The sequence below is a fragment of the Trichoplusia ni genome, chromosome 8 (genome assembly GCF_003590095.1).
Source record: "Trichoplusia ni isolate ovarian cell line Hi5 chromosome 8, tn1, whole genome shotgun sequence".
Classification (NCBI taxonomy): domain Eukaryota; kingdom Metazoa; phylum Arthropoda; class Insecta; order Lepidoptera; family Noctuidae; genus Trichoplusia; species Trichoplusia ni.
In genome coordinates, this window is record NC_039485.1 from 11,663,714 (window position 1) to 11,684,100 (window position 20,387).

Sequence of the window (20,387 nt, forward strand, 5' to 3'; positions counted from 1 at the left end):
TGTAGTTAGTAGTGATAGGCTCATTAATAAGTTTTATTTATTTATTTTTCAGTTGAAAGCATTTTTTTAAGGTTTCAAATGTTACGCAATGAGCATCTGACATATGAAAGCAATTAAAATATGGAGTATATCATGACAAAAAATGTACACAATTTAGACGGTGTCATGTACAATTTTATACTAAAAGAATGCTTCGGGACTCTGGTGGGTAACAATGTGTATCGACAATCTAAAAAAAAATGTCACGTGTTTTTGCCACTTAAAGTCAAGGAGACAAGTGACGTAACGATTTCGACAAATTTAAACATTTACTGTAGTTTCATACATTGGGGGAAAAACTAAGTCCATTATGGTTTATTCAAATAAATGACCGACATTGAAAAAAATTATATCTACACTGACAATAACAATGACTCTACACATAACTAAAATAACTTCATCGTGTCTGATTTTTTCAGATAATGAACGACTAAGACAAGGATTTCTTTACTTATTGGATGAAAAATCACAAAACAAAACAAAGCAAAATTCAATTAAATCACGATCGAGGTCTATCAACGATCACACATAAGATATTACGGTCGTAGTGGTGACCCAGAATAGTTAGCACCAAGTTGCGGAGTCTGTGGACACAAGACGGCACCAACCACTTTACTGGACGATAGTTCTAAATTAGCCGAAGGTAGATCACACTGTACAAAATAAACCTGGTTTAACAATCAACTGGACCCTGAACTTCGTTATTGATCTCGATCATTTTGTATTAGGTTATGAATAACTAAATTGTGATGACAAATATTACCTCTTATCTACGTGAGTAGATGTAGATTATCAAATCAGTGCCGATAAATTAATTATATTATCAAAACGATACATTATACCAGTCATCAACACATTAGTTAAACATTACATTATTTTTTTATTTATCCTCTTCTATTCAAGCAATAACTTCATCCGAAGAGATCTTGTACTTTTTGGGTATATTCGGGGGAGGATTTGCGCTCACAAAAAGAGATAAATAATCAAAACCAGATGCATAATAATTAATTCTGTATTATTATTAATTTTATCTCCGTTTAAATTTCAGTGTAGTCCACCCATCTCTTTGGTCATCGTGCGCCAACCGTCTTTAGAAGCATTACTGGGAAATGCACTAATGCCCCTCCGATACCGTGGAAAACTGTTAAGGGGCTGGTAAGGGGCTTTCTAAGATACTGATATAATTAGTGCATTGTGCCTCTAACGTCCAATACTAAACTACCAACCGAAAGATACAGTCAACAACATAAATTGATGTTGCAATCTCGACTCTACATACACGAGATAGAGTCTTCAAATCATTTTCGAATTAAGAAAACGTAAATTTGTTAAGGTATAGACAAGTTTGCTTGAGTTACTAGCCGCATGCAAGAGGTCATTATCATCCAGAAAGCGGCGTGGAAGCTTTTGAATTTGGAACGTTCGGAGCTTATTAATTCAATATGGCGGCATCGTCTTGTACATTAGGCCTCCTTGGTTTGACCGGTAGACTTGGTAACATTATCGGCAAACTATACCGTGCTTTGTGGTCTTTAATGCACGGGCAATGTTTGAATAATACATACAAATAGTATTAAGTTTCTTTGTTTAAAGATAGGAGTTTAAATAGAGAGAAGTTAATCAGTTCAGCACTCATGGTAAGTAGAGTTTTTAAGTAAATAATGAGTTGTATTTATTCCTTATCTTACGGAAAAAAATCTTGGCAAAAGCACCAAAAACGAGGCAAATAAGCAAATTTATTGCGTAACCAGTGTAATCAGGGCAGTGCAAAACATTTACAGCGGTAGGTATGGCTTGGCGAATAAATATGGATCTTTTAAAACGCCGCCTCCTAATTGCCTGTAGATGGACCGGCGCCAATTACGGGAGACATTTAGCTGCGAGTTCAACTGGGCCGATAAATGGTGCAGATACCTTACTCACTTAGTACTAGTGCTTGGGGCTTGGATGACTAATGACGTCATAAGCTAGTATTCTCTGTTTGTTATCGTGATGGCTTGGGTTTTAGAGGTCGTATGTTAAGGTCTTTATAAAAAAATAATTGAACCTATTTTGTGTCTATATTGTAATTGTCACGTAGATATATTGATTTATCATCAGGAGTCAAACTATGAAAAATTTAAAAAGTTTTATCTTAAGGTCACACTCACTGGTCACTTTTGTTACACCTTTTTGGTGACCAGTGGCATCTCCTTACAATTACAAAACATTATCTATAGAAACTTATGCATGTACAAATATATATGTACATAATATAATTGTCGCAATAAAAGTATCGTCAGCGGTCGTAACAGTAAAACAGCAATGAAACTCGTAAGCTACGATCAGAGCACATTAGCCTTACGATAGTGTGCTCTTGATGGTCTATTGAAATACACACTGTTAGCTTAGATATCCAGCAAAGTATTTTAATAATACGAGACAAAAGAAAATAGGTCACATGTTAGATGCAAACGTATTCAAAGTACCACTGACTTTTTGACCAGTGACTTTTTTAAAGTAATATATTGTCTTTTAAAGACACCACTGACAAACGGTGAAGAAAAACATCGTGAGGAGGCCTAGATTCTAAATATTGGAATCTAAAATCTGGAACACAATATTTGGAATCAGGAACTCCGGACGAGTCAAAATTTTCTCGTAAATTTAATCAATATTTTAGCTGGCAAGTAAAACGATTAAGAATGTCTCATGTGTAACACCAAAAAACAATGTGACAAAATGTACATGTGACATGGGACTCTCCCCGAGTTTAAAGCACGTATATTGTTAAATACCAAGTGATTCCAAGTTGTGAAAGAAAGACATGAGGTACCCTAAGAAGTTTGGTACTCCAACCTTCTTCCACGACTCAGTCTTATTTAACGGTGGTTATAGTCATCGCATTCCTGTAAAAGGCTGGTCGAAAATGTAATGTAGTTGGTTGTCTGTTATTTTTGCTCGTCTGTCCCATCGGTAATGTGCGCGGTAGTTTATGTCGAACGCGATAGTCGCCACGACAGAGGTTATTCGTTGCGCTAATGTGCACTTGCATCTCGTTTGCATACTACATTTGCCTTTCCAAAATATTTGGGTAAAACTCTTGACTGTGATGTAGTTAGGACATTAATGAGCAAATTTTGGGTCTCCTTATCAACAATTGTTATACTTTGGGCCTATTTAATCCAATCGTGTGATACAGGAATACAAAATTAAGATTTCTGAATTTAATTCATATTCAGTCATCATTCATCATTCAGATTAGACTTCTCATTACAAGATTGTCTTTATTGGGGTAGCGACAAAGTTTAGCTATCATTATATTAATTTTCACCGAAATATAGACCGGGACGCACGGGATAAATCAAACATGTAACATATCTCTAGCCAGAAGCATTATCTACGGATATCTTTTAATGAAATTAAAATTCCTAGTATCTGCTTAATAGAATTTTAACTCATTTTTAATGCCTTGCCCAAGCTCTTTGAGTATCTGTTTCATACTCCTCAACTATTATCTTGTGAAATAAATATAAAAGACGATGGGCTTACATCAGATTCAGTTCAGCTAATAATCACTACAGTAAGTAGGGTTAAATACAAAATAAACTCTCTCGTCTCTCCTCAACAAAAATAAGGCGCGAAGCGAGGTGGGAGCGAGGAGTACAACGGTAGGGGGAGGGGGGGCTGCCTCGCTCACACTATTTTCATTTCGTGTAGTGCCACATTTAATTTTGTTGAAATTCTAACGTAGCTTTGCAAAAATGTCAACTTTATTCCGCCTCAGCCGGCGTCTACGTTTCACTCGGCTGCTTTGCTTCCCCATTTTCTGGAATGTTCCACAGTTTCGAGACGGGCTTTGAGAAACTATAACTTTATGAAAACTTATACACGAGCTCTGAAGTAAGACGTGGCTTCCAGCAAAAATTTATCAAAGCGTATTTAATTTTCGTTATGACTTCTCTTGACTTTCTGGGCGGACAAATTGGAGAAAGGTGGGTAGGATGCACTGCGAGCAAAAGTAAAAATAGCGAAGAACTTTTTCGACAGCGAGTTAGTTATTTCGTTCGTAAACACGTAAAAATGCATGTTGTGTTTGAACATAATATAAACAAGGCTGCGAAAGACAAGACGTTTGATATTCGTGTTCGACATGTTGTTATCGATTAAATACATTGACAAAGTGATTTTTTTTTTGTAAAGTCTCGCCAATAAGGACTTTTTGGCGAGACTTTACAAAAAAATCACTGTAATTTGAAGCAGTCAAATGCAGAGACTACGAAAAAATAATCAGTTTTCAGAAATGATGCCAACTGTTGTTAATCCCAACAAAAAATGAGTACTAGGCTGTCCAGTTAATTAAGTACTTAATACCACCTTATTTAACATTACTCAAACTAACAGGATCACAAAACAACGCCAAACAATAAACCCGATCACAGATTAACTGGCAATACATCAGAAAGTCTCGAATATCATTTATCAAATACGTTTGTGGTACAAAGCGTACAATCTTATAACCCATCTGAAATTCATATTGAAAGTCGATCGCATAAAGCTGGGTACACACTGTAAAAGGTTGAGGTCCCGCGGGAGTCGGCTCTAAGAGGCCACGACTCACGAGCGATAGCACTCATCGGACGAATAAGCCTGTTTCCCGACTGCCTGGTTTAGGGATGCGACATCGACTCAATGCTGTTTTATTCTGCTGCCATCAATACTTAAAACGGTTGTGAACGGTTTAGTGATGCTACCATGTCGATGATTTAAATTCAAGGAAAGTTTGGTAGGAGAAGTTTTATATTTTCTTTTGGTTGAGAATCTGATAAGTATTTGTACATTTGTTTTAGTTTGTATCTTTCAATTGTTATTATTTTGATACCAGCTTTTAATGTCTCATCGCGGATCATTTATGCCCTTTTTTGTAAGGAAATTTAAATCAATCAATACAATAACAATACAGCCTATCGAGCTTTACCTTTTTTCCGGATGCTTTGGGTTGAGTGGAAGGGAGTGGCAGAATTCTGCTCACTATATACCAACCTTTGTCCTTCGCGTACCGGCCACGGTAACCCTGTTGTAAACTCCCGGCACCCCAAGTTGCAGCTGGAAATTTATGTAAAACGTAGCAGGTGCAAGCTGGGACTTAATTCTACAGTATCATATATCTTTGTGACAAAAAAATCACAAAAATTCGATTTAAAAGTATTTTTGTATCTATTTTTGGAGAATTTTTAAACTCGTAAAGGTTTCTATCAAAAAATTTAAGTGAAAGCTATAGTCTCTAAACATACTATTTTTGAACAATGATTTGAAATTACTTTAAAAGATATCGATATAATCAAATTATCGATAGCAGTACCATGCCTAACATAAAAGGATTGACATTTGAGTCGGAGGACGGGCGAAGTAGCGGATTCAGACCGAGACAAAGTCGACTTGGAATAGGTACTTCTTAATAATGGCAAATATTCAGCAGATATTCAAATATAGAGCCACTAATTTCTTATTTGTCAGCTCTGTTTGAATACTGAGAGGGAACTTGTCTTAGCGTATACTATACGTGCATACGTGTATAGTGTATAAGTTGTTCAGTAAGGAGGTTAGATAGAATTTAACATACATTGATGTCTAAGTTAGCTTGAAGGGAATATTTTTGAATAGCAATACGGCAATGTATAATGTTCATTGTTGTTTTTTCTTTGTTTAAAGATGTACGAAATTATGTCGTTAGAGTAAAGGTGAACTGAAGATAGTGAATTATGTATTAACAATTTATTTTTAATTATTCTTTCACAAAAGAAGAGTTTGTCGTTAAAACTATGAAGCGTCCAGTACAAAAAGTTGATCAGTCATTCAATACTCAATACTCAATCATTTATTGCATTCCATATGTTATAGAGATGGTAGAAAATAAATAGCAGTTAGAGTTCAATATGGACCCTGTTGGGCACGCAAAAAAATATAGGAGAGAGGAAGAGGGCAGAATAGCAATTTAATTTTAATTCAATCTAGAATAATCAAAAAAAATTAATTGATTGTTTAGATGTTTACTTAGTAATTGTTTACTACTTGCACTCAGAATTAGACTGACTAACTTTAACGGTAACGCACCATTGACGATCAACCGCTTTTTCCATCACGTTGCTGCTGGAAGACGTTTCTTATAATAAGTATTTCTTCATACGGTATGTTGTGTTTTATACTATTATGTTTACATACATTATTATAAATATACGATATACGATCTTGTCTTCGTATTATAAAAAACAATAACCCCAAAGCCAGATCAGGAGGTCAATAAAGCAAATTGGCATCTCGTTTCGGGTCAACCGGGTTAGCGAGGAGGGCAAATCCTTAGTGGACACAATATAAATAGGCTGTACCTATCATATTTCCCTGATCCCTTTTATACGAAGGGTCAGCAAGACCCGGACCTTATAATTCTACGTTTTGATCCCCAATTGATATGAATGATGTTTTATTGTTTTTTGGATTTTTTGTCGTTAAGTCTTAAGGGTTTGGAGAGCTTCTGAGCTCTTGGTAGGTAGGTGTTTGGCGCTTTTGTTGATGTGTTAGTAGGTACATTTGGTGGTTGAATTATGTATATAGTCCTGTCTGGTGTGTCATGTCTGAACTGAAAAGACGTTTTAAATAAAAAATAATCTTTAGCGCTGAAAATTACTAACACTCTTATTACTGAAAAATTCTATATATATTTTAATAAAAACTGATATTTTCTTGGTTAAAACCTTTCATTCATAGTTTCAAATGTCACAACCCATTTTTTTATATATTTTACCAATACTGTGCTTCCGCGAAAAACATTCTTAAATTTTTAAATAGGTAGGTACTTTCTAACATTATAAATTTACTTTCAAATATTATCTAATGATATTTTAAGCACAGTTATTTTTGTAGTAACGATTAAACCAGAGTAAAAGACTAGTATTTTAGAATACATGGGTTCGTTATCAGATAAAACTACCTCGTAGTTGCTTGATAACGCTGCACACATAACATTATTAAAGATAAAATAAATGTATTTGTCTCTAATGTGTAGGTTTTTAATTCAATTGTTAATTTTACCGTATTTGTCTGTAAAATATTCTAAATTATATGAGCCTTCTTAGAGAAGAGCTAAACTTTAACTGCAGACCAGAAATATTATGATGAAAACTACCCAAATATATATGCTATTTTTGTTATATTAGTCACGTGATGTGTAGACGTATTTCGAATATTTTTGTAATTTTAGCAGTGCTATAAAGTTGTTTTTAACACAATGGCAGGCTTTATTTATGAAAGTTTGGATATGATATTATCTTTTAACAGCTAAATTATATGCTTATGTGCGTTTGTAACATAACTTACATTTCTTTTTGTAGAAGAAAGTGTTATTTTCTTAGAAATTTCCATATGATTTTAATCCAAAAGTGCGCTTGTCATATATTTTTTTTAAGAAATTGCACGTGGGTTTTAAAAGCAAATGAGCTTCGTTTCAAAACTTTTTTCTGGCCACACGGAATCCGGGGGCAGACAAAATTACGTCGGTTAGTTGTAGCGAAATATATCTCAAAATGGACGTAGCAATCCCAAATCTTTAACAAAATACCTCCCCGGAACACTTTAAGTCTAAGTAAGTGGCGTTCGGCGGCCGAAGATTTGCTGGACCGGCTCTAATGGGCTTTATCCTTATTTATTGAACTTGCACCGCCGAAACCAAAATGTTACGAAATATCTTTAAAGTTTGATTATTATTTTAACGATATGCCATTAGTTGGTTGGGTTGTGTGATGCGGTAAGAGGAAATAAGAAAATATCATAGTTTTCAACTTTTTATAATCAGTAATGCAGTTCATTTAACTCTTGATGCCTTCAAAATATTACTGTGTAGGATTTAAAAAATGTGGATGTTTGTATATGAAAGAAAATCCCCATGCTTCAAACCTTCAGTTCCGCTTTCCATTGATCTGAGCAATGAAACATTATATTCCCATAACTAGTCACTTATATAAAAGCTCAAATCATCATCATCATCATCATCTCAGCCTATCGCCGTCCACTGCTGAACGTAGGCCTCCCCCAAAGAGCGCCGACCATCCCGGTCCTGGGCAGCCCGCATCCATCCGCTGCCAGCCACCTTCTTCAAAAAGCTCAAATACAGTATGTATTTTAAAAAACGCTGAATTAAGGGGTCTTTATTAAGGCGTATTGGGGATTAAGTACTTATTCATAGTTTTTTTTTAGTTTAGGGAAATTTCTCAAAATTCAGAGTAATATGTGTCGATCATTCTGTGTTAAATTAATATTCTTTTTAAGTCCTAGATTTTTTCAACATTATTTTTAGCACGTCAAGTCATTAACATTAATTTTCCTTCAAGAATCAAAAAGGTTTCTCATTCATGCTGAACATTCATAGAAATGACAATTGTTTTTGCAATGTCACGTGACTTTGACATGCCAGAGCGATTCAATAAGCGTTATCGCTCGGAGAAAAAAGAAAAATGTTACATATCTATCCTTAAACTCTCATAATAATTGGTACTCGTATTTACCAGCGAACATCTCAACTTGGCCCCATTGAGAGCTAACTGGGGGTGGGGAAGCGGGTCACGCCGCAAACGAGCCCAGACAAGCGTGACGAGAACGTGTCACGTTTTTAGACCCCGACACCTGTTCCCGGTAATCCTGTGGCACTTAGGATTGGGGGTATTGGAGACAGCTTGTTTCATGGTGTTTACGTTATTTCGCTTTATTGATTAGCTTCGAGTATTTTGTACTAGGTCTTGCTTTTGAGTCGATGGTGGATTTGGCTTAATTTTTTAGAGAGATTTTTCTTTTATTATGTATTGACTAAACGCTTTTTTAACTATAGTTATTTTATGAAAATAGTTTTGAGGAAGGATTTGAATGACGATTGATGTAAATTTAAAAATATTTTTCAAGCAAATCAGATGAAATTTGTCACACGGTTGTTTGACTAGAAAAATCTTATTAGTACGTCAGGCAAATTTGCCGAAAAATATCTGTTACTTATTATTTTCTTTTCGCGTTAACAAAAAAAAAAAATGAAACAGCAAGTTTAAATCTCCCTTGACGTCACTTATCATCTACAAGTGACGTTATTCCTCGCGTCACCATTTTTGATGTGTTTCACATCGTATTTTTAGAATGATTTAATCAAACAATAAAATTCTCATTTCACGATGTACGCAATAGAACTCCTCCGAAACGGCTCGACCGATTCTCATGTATATTTGTATGCATACCTATTGGATAAGCCGAAAATCGATCTCAGTGGCGTGCACTTCGAGAGGCCTATGTCCAGCAGTGGACTGCGATAGGCTGATGATGATGATGACCTATTGGATAAAACAGTTTGCTGGAACGGCTAGTATTATTGCAATTTGGTCGTTTTGGGCCTTTAGCGTATCCATCATATTATTATTATTTTTGACAAAACTCATTCAAATCTTGAACGAATCTGATTTCAACTGGAGTTGTAAACAGCACGAGTGACTTACTTTTAAAATTATCTTATCTCTAATTAGATACCTCAAGCGTACGTTGCAAACAGCAATAGATTATCTAAATAACTTTAACTCAACAAACCGCTGTTCAAAATGTTACATTCTGCTTATAATTAATACTTTTTAAATATAATTTTGTTTATATTTGCATATAAGGTAAAAAGGTGGGTACAATGATTCATTTTCGAGGCAAAACTTTTCTTTACGTTAGCGATAAGTCGATAACTAATCAGTGATAAGACAAATTCGATAACGGATACTGATATAGGGAGGTTTGCGTTTTGTTTTTGGAAAATTCCAGCACGAAATATCGTCGACTCGAAATTTCACAATACGAAGAAATATATAACATATAGGTAAACTTAAACACAGTATAATTTATTCTAGCTAGCCAGTTTAGCTAACAGCAATTTGCATTTTTCACTTGATCGAAATTGAATGAATAGAAATTACATCATAATCATTTCTCGTAGAAATATCAAATGTTATGAAGCCGGTAATAAATTTAATTTAAATTAAATAATAAAAATTAAAATTTAATGTAATATTAAAAAAACTATTAAGGATTGTCTGTTTACTACACGTCTAACCTTGTAATAAGTAAAAGAAAAATGAAATAAAAACAACCTTACCAACTCTGCAGTACTTTTTAAGTGCACCCAAAAATTGATCATCCTGTACATAATGGACATTCCTACGAATTCTGTAACTCGCCTAGTATCGTCGGTGCGCCTATCAAAGTACCACCAAGAAATTGTCACTAACGAGTAAAATAAAATATTTTCACAGTATCGGCCGGTATCTTGTGTCATGCCAATCATTTCACGAATATCACAGTGAGTGGTTCAATCATGTGAAAATGTGTCTTAATGTGGATTGATTAAGATCTATATTCAATGGCATCCGGTAAGCATTGTGTTTTGTTTTTTTTTTTAATTAATGTATTTTTTGTTGATTTAATATTCAATTATTTTAATCTTGTTTATTTTATTAAATACTTTTTTGTGGTATTTACATTTTAAAGTTTTTAATTACTTACATGTTAAATTAAATATGGAATTAATAATGGCATAATATTTATTAAAAGAAAAAACATCTTCGCTCTCGTTAATGTAAGTTAGAAAATCGCTTCAAATAAATAAATGAATCAGTATATTTTACAATGACAAAGCATTTTCGGTTTTATCACAATTGGGATAAAGATTCAAATCCAAAAACAGTTAGGTTTAAAATAATCTCGTTGTAGGTTGTGACAAGTGGATTTCAGTTGCGAGATAATGTGTGATAATAACAAAAGATGAACTGGAAATACCTTGAATGAAGTGTGTTGCAAAATATGTAGTTTTAGTATAAATGTCTTAACATCTCTTGTTATTTACGAGATAACTTCATAGACCAAAAAGGACCGCGTTTTCTTACCCAGTCATTTAAAAAGCGACCACGAGTACACAGGTCTAACATTAAAAGGTCTTGTTAAGAACTTAACCTTAATTATTGAAAATGAAAATCACCCAAAATAAGAAATGCTGAGCTTTATTATGCGTATTAAAACTGTTTTTACTACAAAATTAATTTTAATCTACCAAGTTTATTTTTAATTTTTTTTTTTTTTAAATTAATGGTCATTGGTTGGTAATATTAAAAACGTCAATAGATTTGAAGTGAAAAGCCACCTAGTTAATCCTAATAAGGTCAATGTCTTTTTGTCCGTGTACAAACAGTGAGAAGATAAGCTATATCTAACAAAAAAGGGGTTTTCTATTTGTTTTTGTTCATTTTCTGAGTTTTGACTTACCTAATTCATGTAAAGGTTAGTAGTTACAACATTTTGTGTTCATAATATTTCCAAAAAATAGAATACAAAACTACGTCGTGCTTATTGTTTATATTTATTTGGTGTACCCACTAGCATAGATTTAAAGCTTCTGTTGTACCAGCCACCGTGGATCATTTATAAATAAATTAAATTAAAAACTTTACACTAATGCACACTTCATGGTTATTCGGTACCTGAATTACATTCGGTGCCTACATCTTATATTTTGATGTGTTAAGGCTAAATTAATCGATGACTAGACCGCGTGTTTAGAAGATATACCTAAGTTATGATTTATACCTGCCCTGTTTTTTCCACATTTTCAATTGTGTCTTCGCTCCTATTAGTCGCAGCGTGATGGTATATAGCCTAAAACCTTCCTCAATGAATGGTCTATTCAATACAAAAAGAATTTTTCAATTTGAACCAGTAGTTCCTGAGATTAGGTCGTTCAAAGAAACAAACAAACTCTTCAGTTTTATATATTAGTATATAGATACACACTAAATCTTCTTATTTGCTTACACCACAGAATATCGAATAGTACAATGTACCTACACTATGATGACATTAGGCTTAGTGCAATATAATTAATGAATAACTTACACGCTAAAATTGTTCTTATCTTTTCTGACATACCAAATAAAAGAACAGCCACCACAAGGAACAGTTATTTCGAGATCAGCAAAGTATTTACAGGATCTAAATCAAGCATTGTAGCTGTCAGGTAGTAGCCATATACAGAGTTATGTACTCTTAATATAATTTTTCGGATTATCCCTTTTCGTTCCGTAAAATCATTAGAACTTTCCCCCCATCACCATTACCCCAAAATAACATACAACCATCTCCGTCTCCAGATGTATGTAATTCAATAAAATGTGTTCAGGTGTGTTGAGGTAATGCTTCCTGACATACCGAATAACACAAGTACCTACCACAAGAAACAGTTATTTCAAGACCTGCAAAGCACTTACAAGGTCTTTATCAATCATTGTAGCCATCAGTATTAGCCATATACAAAGGGGTGTACTCTTACTGTAAATTATCCCGCTTACCCCTTTTTTTCTCTAAAAAACTACTCAAACTGTCCCTATCATCATTACCCCAAATGAGACACATCCTTGTCCCCAGATGTATTACAATCAGCGCTATCGATTTGGCTGGTCATATCGCTGGTGTCTGCGGGAGTGGTGAGGCGGCAGGCGGACGACCTGGACGAGCAGCCATGCACCACGTACATGGTGAACGGGCTGCTGCATCTGGACTGCTCCAACCGAGGGCTGAAGGACTTGCCTGATGAACTGGATTACGATGTACGTATTGAGATTTGTAATGTAGACTTTAATTAGTTCGAGCTAAGATCGATTTTTTGATGGTAGGATGTAAGTAAGGGTAGAATTTAATAGGACTAGAAGTTTGCTATGCTTATGGATTCGTGTGAATACCGTATTTTAGTTCGCACTATGGCCCATGGTAATATTGAGGGTACTTTTTTTTACATTTATTTCGTTCAACTACTATTGCTGTGAGATTTACCACTGTCTTATGTCATACAGCAGAATATTTCGTGATAAATACAAACCTCTAAAGGATCCATTTCCTGTTAATCAATTGACTTAAATAAAAAAAATCCTGAAGTAATTTTTTTTGATTTACATACAAGACAAATGATAATCATCTTTTTCTAATAGCGTATTCTCGCAAACAATCGCAACTAATGTTAACCTTTTCAATTTCAGGCTGAAGTACTACTGTTATCGAATAACAATTTCCGGTCCTTCCCGTCGCAGCTGGAGAACTTCACTAACGTCAAAGCTTTGGACCTGTCAGGCAACCATTTAAATATACCCATCCCCGATTACTTAGAAAAATGGACGAACTTGACCACACTCAACTTATCCAACAACCTTTACGACACGTGGATAATCAACGCTCAGAAGTATGCTGTCAAGATCTTAGACCTATCCAAAAACAAAATTAGCATCATAGATGACAGAGCATTCACGACGATGCCACAATTACATTACCTAGACTTATCAGAGAATAGAATTTACGACTTGCCGGCCGAAGTATTCGCTGAAGCGCACCACTTGGACACTCTCATTTTATCCAGAAATTACTTTTCCGACGTGCCCGCCTTCCAATCTCCTTCTTTGCGGAGTTTACAGTTATGCAGCTGTCAAGTCGCAAATATAAACGTCGACTCTCTTGCCGGGATGGGCTCGCTCTTAGAAATCGACCTGTCTATGAATCAGCTCGAATCGCTCCCGGACAACCTAGCCTCATACACCCTTCAAGAGTTAAATCTAAGTTACAATTCGATAAATACACTGACTGATGGTACCTTCTCATCGCTACCGCATTTAGCGGTACTAGATTTGAGAGGCAACGAATTTAGAGATGTATGGTCGACCTCACACTTCGCTTCGAATCCATTTTTAAGGGAAGTACACGTGAAAGGGAACCGTTGGAGCTGCGAGGGGTTCAGCGTTAATCTCTTGCTTACATATGAGTTTCTCACTAAAGAACCGCCTAAGGTCTTCGATATCAAGTCGTTGATCTGCTATACTCCGTCGAATGTGACGCAGATGAGTTGGCAGCAAGCGTACATCAAGACATGGCACCCAATGGAGTCGAACACGCCGTCGTTTACTACGATGGCAGTATTGGTGGGGATTATAATAGGTGTGGTGATAACATCGTGCGTGTGCCGCGGTCTGATGGCTGTGAGTAGCCCGACGCCGATCAGGCAGCAACCGGAGACCACAGTGCTGAATCTCAATGGCGGAGTGCCTCAGTCGAGGGTCGAGTCTGTTGTATTGAGAGTGCCCTTACGTGAGGACCTTCCGCCAAGTTACGATGAAGCGTTGCTGATGCCCCGCTTGAACTCTTCCTTCCATTCTTTGCCGGACTTTGTGGATGAAGAGGAGGAACCCAGGAACTATCGCCGATCCAGGTCTATCGGGGATTTGACAGAAAGTAGGCCGAGAATGGGAGACAGACGGTCGTTGAGACGGCCGGTAGAAATACACACTAGAATTACTATTGACGAATGAGTGATGTAAGGTTGAGTGAAAGCTATGAATATTTATTGAAATTGTCATATATTATAAGACTCGGTAAAATAAATTATATGTATGTATATTATAAGGATAATTTAATTGTAATAATTTTAAGTAACATTAAACATTTGTGCACAAATTAGGTTTAATAAATAGAATTAAGTTGTATAATGTTGTTTTAATAACAATTGTATTATTTACTACATTTTGTTAAATTATTTCCATAACGATAATGAAGTGAACGAATTTCGAGCAAATAACGCAAACGAATACTAAACAAAATATGTATTTCACGTTAACTACTGGTACTGCCATCTGTTGTCAAATGCGGTCATTAATGGGCGTCGTACGTAGCTGTCTTTTGCCACACACTTCGAAAGTAATAGCACACAGTATAGGTTTATTAAAAGTAAGCATAGATGGCGCTGCGCATAACAAAGTATAAATATAATCTATCAAGCTTGTAATTTATAAGTGTGAAGGTAGAAGGGTATTGGTAAAAGTTAGTATAATTATATAATTGTGCAAGGCTGATCTACTGACCAAAATGATAAATAAAATGTCAAAATAATCAAATTCATGCAGTTTGACGATGACCTCCTGCATTGTTTTGGTATACCCTTTGTATTAACAATTTATGAATAACTAAAACGTGTTCGTTACATTCTCATTGCTGGATATTTTTGAGCAAACATTTTCCCAAATACCAAAGGACTTAAAACGTAAGAGACGCTATTTCTAGCGCTGCAGATTTCACGCTAAATTTTCAACAAACCGAATCGGTAAGTACCACAGCGAAACCTTTGCGTTATCAATACAAATATCAGATTCACCTGTTGACTGCAAATAAAGAATTTCTACACTGATAGTCATTATAAACTTACATAATCTTTGCAGAGCCCTGTGAGCCGGAGTAACCGATTACCGCGCCCCTTAATACATCGCTTTCGCCATTCTTATCTCTAATGATAACACGTCACAAATTTGAGTCACACAATGTAATCAAACCGTAGGGACTGCACGTCTAAACACTAGCTTCAATTGTTTTAAAAAAAAGGTGTCAAGTTATGTGCAAAAAGTTTCGATATGTGACAAGATTTGAATGGTGAAGTTGTTCTAATTTCGAAATAAATTAAAACTGAGGTGAAAAGGTGTGTATGAATCAGTTTAGAGCATTTGTTTTTTTTTTTTTCTAAAAATATAATAAGGATTTTTCGTGTTGTGCTATCGGAAAACTCATGGTAACGTAACCTGATATTGGCCTATTGATAGGCTAAAAAAAGAGGTTACCACTCAACTACACGGTAAACACCTGTCTAATGAGGTCAAATCACTTCAAACCTTATATAAACATTTGAATTTGACCTTAATCATTAGGGATAGAAGGGTTATTTTAAACTTCAGGATATTCAACATCGATCCAGGTGTATAGATAATTTTCGTTTAATGCGAAAAAGATTATTATTATTGGATACATGAAGTAACATTTAATCTTTTATCAATTTATTAACAAAAAGTCGATATGAAGTATTTCTGATTCCCTTCATATAATTTATTTTCGAAAATACAGTTTATTATGCCCTAAATTAACACGTTTTTGATACAAATAAGCAAGTAGAGTCGACCCAAATTTGAGTATCCTACTGTTTTATCAATCTCTGATAACGTAGATAAAATTGTTGTATTACACACTTATTCATTGGCTTAGGTTTCGTACTTTTTCCTTCATACGCCTCCTTTGCACTGTTGGTTTAGTTTTGACAGAACTGCGTGACAAGAAACTCAATGAACAGGTGTTTTAATTGAAACAGTTTTCCTTACTGACCATTACAGCCTAAATGTGGGACTGTGGCAATCGTGGGAGCGAGATGGTACTATTTGGTGTAGAGAGACCTCTCTGTTCCACAACGTAAAAAATATCTCATTTTCGTTTAAAGTGAGAGTGGTAGTACGGTTAGTTTAACCTTCCTTGAGTCGTCCTTGTGTGAATGTATGGTCATAGGAAATGCCTTGTCTATAGGTGTTGTGATAATATTTAATTTCGGACAATCCTACGATTCCACGATCGATCGATTCTACGATCCTATTGTTAGCGCAAAAGTTTGTATGTATGGATGTTTGTTCCTCATTCACAAAAAAAACGGTGTACCGATTTAGACGAAAATCTGTGCACCACACTAATATCACACATTAATAGATTAATACAAATAGAAAATTTCTAACCCGATTATATTATGTTCCTTTGCGATTATTTTCGATGAGAAGCGGGCGGGCAACAGCTAGCTTACCATAAAGGTAGGTAACTTACTGTATCCTGTTTCATATTTTATCCGTTAGTCATTTCATTGGAACTGATAGTTCGAAAATCTGTTGCTTATCGATATGAATGAGTGTCTATCGATTGATTGGTTCTGAATACGAATTTGTTGTTTCTATGCTTTGGATATTAGCTTGAATACTTTTTGGGAAATCTTTGCATTAAACTAAATCCATATAAATTGTTAAAAGAAAGTAAAAATGTTGAAATACACAGATTTTGCCATGAATCATATTAGAAGGATTCTGTGATTCATACCGTTCGTTCACGAGTTATTCCTAATATTACCTACTAGATTAAATAAACACACAACAGTGTATCAACTTTGATATTGTCTTAATAGGAATAGTCATTGAGCACACAAAATGTTCACAGATAACTTATTTCTATTCTCATTGTCAACACAAATTAGACTTTTCTGACCACTATATTTCTATATGATCATTCTGGTCTTACAACAAATATTGTCTGTTAGTTTTCACAGACCATTGAAAGAGATGGATTTACCGCTTGCCGTAAAGGCGTAGTATAGTTACAAAATAGGGCCTAGGGAGTAAGGAGCTTTTTTTCTGTCTCGAAGAACAGAAACCTTTTAAAAAAATACTTACATTGCGTTTACACGCAATATCTGGCTCTGCCATACTGAAGTAAAAATGAGGACCACTAAAATATTTGTCTAACATTTAATTCCAGGCAGTAATGATATCAAGACGTAATGTTTCGCCTATCCACCACGATATGTGTTCTGCTGCTGACCAGTATGGCCGACGGAGAGGCCTTAGAACTTGACAGGGACCTGACAGATCTCTGCTTCATATGTACCTGCAGTGCTGACCAAACTACCATCGACTGCTCGCAAAGAGGACTGACGGATATCCCAGATGGGTTTAGTAGTCAGGTATGGATGTTACCTGATAATGTAGCTAAAATAATACCTTCAGCTTACCTAGGTAGAATTGTAACGTATGCTGCACGTAGTTGCAAAATGAGTTCCTGAAAAATGATTTTGGCAAAATTGTCACCAGAAAATATTATTAAACATCATTACGAATTTAATGCTTACCTGCCATAAATAAAAATGTGGTTGGGAAACGTAATTTTTTGTCAATTAAGTTATTTTACACGATTTTTTACTTAAAAACATTTGTTTTCATTTCAGGTGCAAAAACTAAACATCTCGAATAACGACATTTCCGTCTTTCCTGCGAATTTGAACAAGTTCCATAATATAGTTTCGTTGGACATCAGTGGGAACCGACTGTCGGAAATACCTAAGAATGCACTACAGAACCTTTCATCACTCGAGGAACTCTTCCTATCGAGAAATTATTTCGACTCATGGGTTGCACTCAACCCAAATGATGTGTTCCAACCAGCCACCAGTTTAAAAGTACTAGATTTATCACACAATAAATTCAAAACGATGGGCAACCTCGCCAACTTGGAGCTGATCATAAGTCATTCTCTGGAAACTTTAATACTAGAACATTGCGAGATAGACTCCTTACACGGAAGATCTCCTTTGAGTGGGTTGACTAACATCAAAGTCCTGAAGCTCAGCTTTAACCCGTTAATAAGAATCCACAGCCTCATTTCATCTACTTTGAAGACCCTTGACGTCAGCAACTGTGCTCTTAGCAGAATAAATCATAACGAATTGATGTATTTACCCTCCTTAGTGTACTTAAAAATGTCTCATAACTATCGTCTGGAACTATCAGCCAGTGCTTACAATTTGTTTTCAGACTCATTAAGATACTTGGACATCTCTTACTGCAATGTACTGCAACCTAATCTTCAAGGTTTCCCAAATCTAAGGAGAGCAATACTAAATCATAACATGATTCGATTTCTACGAAGCAATGAATTTGAAAATAACACTATGCTAGAATACTTAGACTTATCTTACAATAACATCGGATCGTTGAAAAGTGATACATTCCGCGGTCTGACGTTATTAAAATATCTAGATTTATCTTGGAATGAAATAGCGACCATACCTCATGATACGCTACTAGAAATGCCAACGCTAACACAAGTTAAACTATCGCGCAATTATATAACGAGTGTTGGACATTTAAAATCGAATTCGGTTACAGTACTTGATTTGAGTTTATGTGAAATTAGCAGTATTGGTGTGGATGCATTGGAAGGGCTTAAAAGTCTCGTAGATTTGGATTTATCTCGAAATCTTCTGTCACATATTCCTGATGGTGTATCGTCTAATACCTTGAAATTTTTAAACTTGAACTACAACCGAATTACTTTCATTAATAATTACACATTCTTCATGCTTCCTCGCCTAACAGGCCTAAGTGTTATTGGAAACAGATTTACTGCCATCTGGAAAAGATCGTATTTCGATTCTAATCCGTATCTCGAAAGACTAGATTTATCCGATAACATGTGGAGATGTGATTGCTTAGACGTAAATATGTATGATTTTTTCGAGTACGTTACTTTAGAACCAAGCAAAAAGGAAGAATCATACAACTTAATTTGTAACAGCCCAATTTCAATGTATGGACAGACCTGGTTATCAGCCTGTTACTTTATCTGGAATCCCACCGCTAAAACACCAAATCCAGATAGCTTAATATGGTTCATAACTATAATGATCATAGGATTAGTGACATGTCTTTTATTAGTGAACTGTATAAGAAGATCCACACAGCGCCGCTTGGCCTCAATTCAAGCTGAAAGGGAGCGACAAGTGGAAGAGGCACGAGATCGGTTGAGGCAACTGAGAATGAGAGCTGAACAAGAAGCTTTATGTAACACGCCAGACCCTCGAGACCTGATCGCACCACCCTCGTACGACGAAGCTCTGTCAATGCCAAAACTGAACGCATCGTGCCACTCCCTTAATGAAACCGGTTCTGGTAAGACTAGACGAAAGAGAGGCCGCAGGAAAACTAAATCCAGCGGTGATTTATTGGAAGAAACTGAAAGGAACGGCGATGTAGCAGTAGGTGGTGTTGAACTAACAGATATGTCCGATGATGGAAGACGTGCGAATAGACCAAAGAGGCAGATTAGCAGATACGGTAGCCATGAAGTAGCGGAGCTGGAGCAGTCGCCAGGTGCTCGGCGGCGAAGAATGTCAGAGTATAACGCAGAGTTCAATGAGCCAAATGGTGACGTAGTGACTGTTGAAGTTCAGGCAGAGATGGAGAGACCCTTACGACCAAGATTAAGAAGGTATTCGAACGACGACGGTCAGCCCCGAGAAAGCGACTTTTAAATGGATGAGATTACAAGTATTTTTAAGGTAAAGTAAGATGTTAAGAAATATTTCCTTTTGTTAATAGATAGAAACAGTACCTAAGTTAAATGTGCTAATGTTAAGTATTTTGTAAAGTTTGTTTTATGAATAGTAAATATGTTACTAATTATACGTTTTGCTAATTTATTTTCCCATAAAAAATAAATATTATGGACAGTATGCCAGTAATATACATTACAAAAATAACAGCAATTTGGTTCTATAGACGTCTCTTAAAACAGACACAGCGCCATCTATCATTATGCAGCAGAATTTATAGTAACAGTTTTAAAGTTCTTAGGTATTTTAAGTCTTACTATCTGTAACGGAATCATTGTTCTAGTACATTTAATTTTATAAATTGTTTTAAATA

At 35.5% G+C, this 20,387-nt stretch overlaps 2 protein-coding genes across 2 annotated transcripts; both read left to right on the top strand.

Annotated features, from left to right (window-relative positions):
- Window positions 1–10,250: 10,250 nt before the first annotated feature.
- Window positions 10,251–14,519, top strand: LOC113496653 (leucine-rich repeat-containing G-protein coupled receptor 5-like). Its single transcript, XM_026875936.1, has 3 exons — window positions 10,251–10,457; window positions 12,502–12,683; window positions 13,110–14,519. The coding sequence occupies exons 1-3, from the start codon at window positions 10,448–10,450 to the stop codon at window positions 14,424–14,426; spliced, it is 1,509 nt and encodes a 502-aa protein (XP_026731737.1). The 5' UTR covers window positions 10,251–10,447; the 3' UTR covers window positions 14,427–14,519.
- A 756-nt stretch (window positions 14,520–15,275) lies between these two features.
- Window positions 15,276–20,146, top strand: LOC113496893 (insulin-like growth factor-binding protein complex acid labile subunit). The gene is made up of 3 exons (XM_026876278.1): window positions 15,276–15,583; window positions 17,443–17,647; window positions 17,909–20,146. Exons 2-3 carry the CDS (start codon window positions 17,465–17,467, stop codon window positions 19,991–19,993), a joined length of 2,268 nt encoding a protein of 755 aa, XP_026732079.1. The 5' UTR covers window positions 15,276–15,583; window positions 17,443–17,464; the 3' UTR covers window positions 19,994–20,146.
- Window positions 20,147–20,387: the final 241 nt, after the last annotated feature.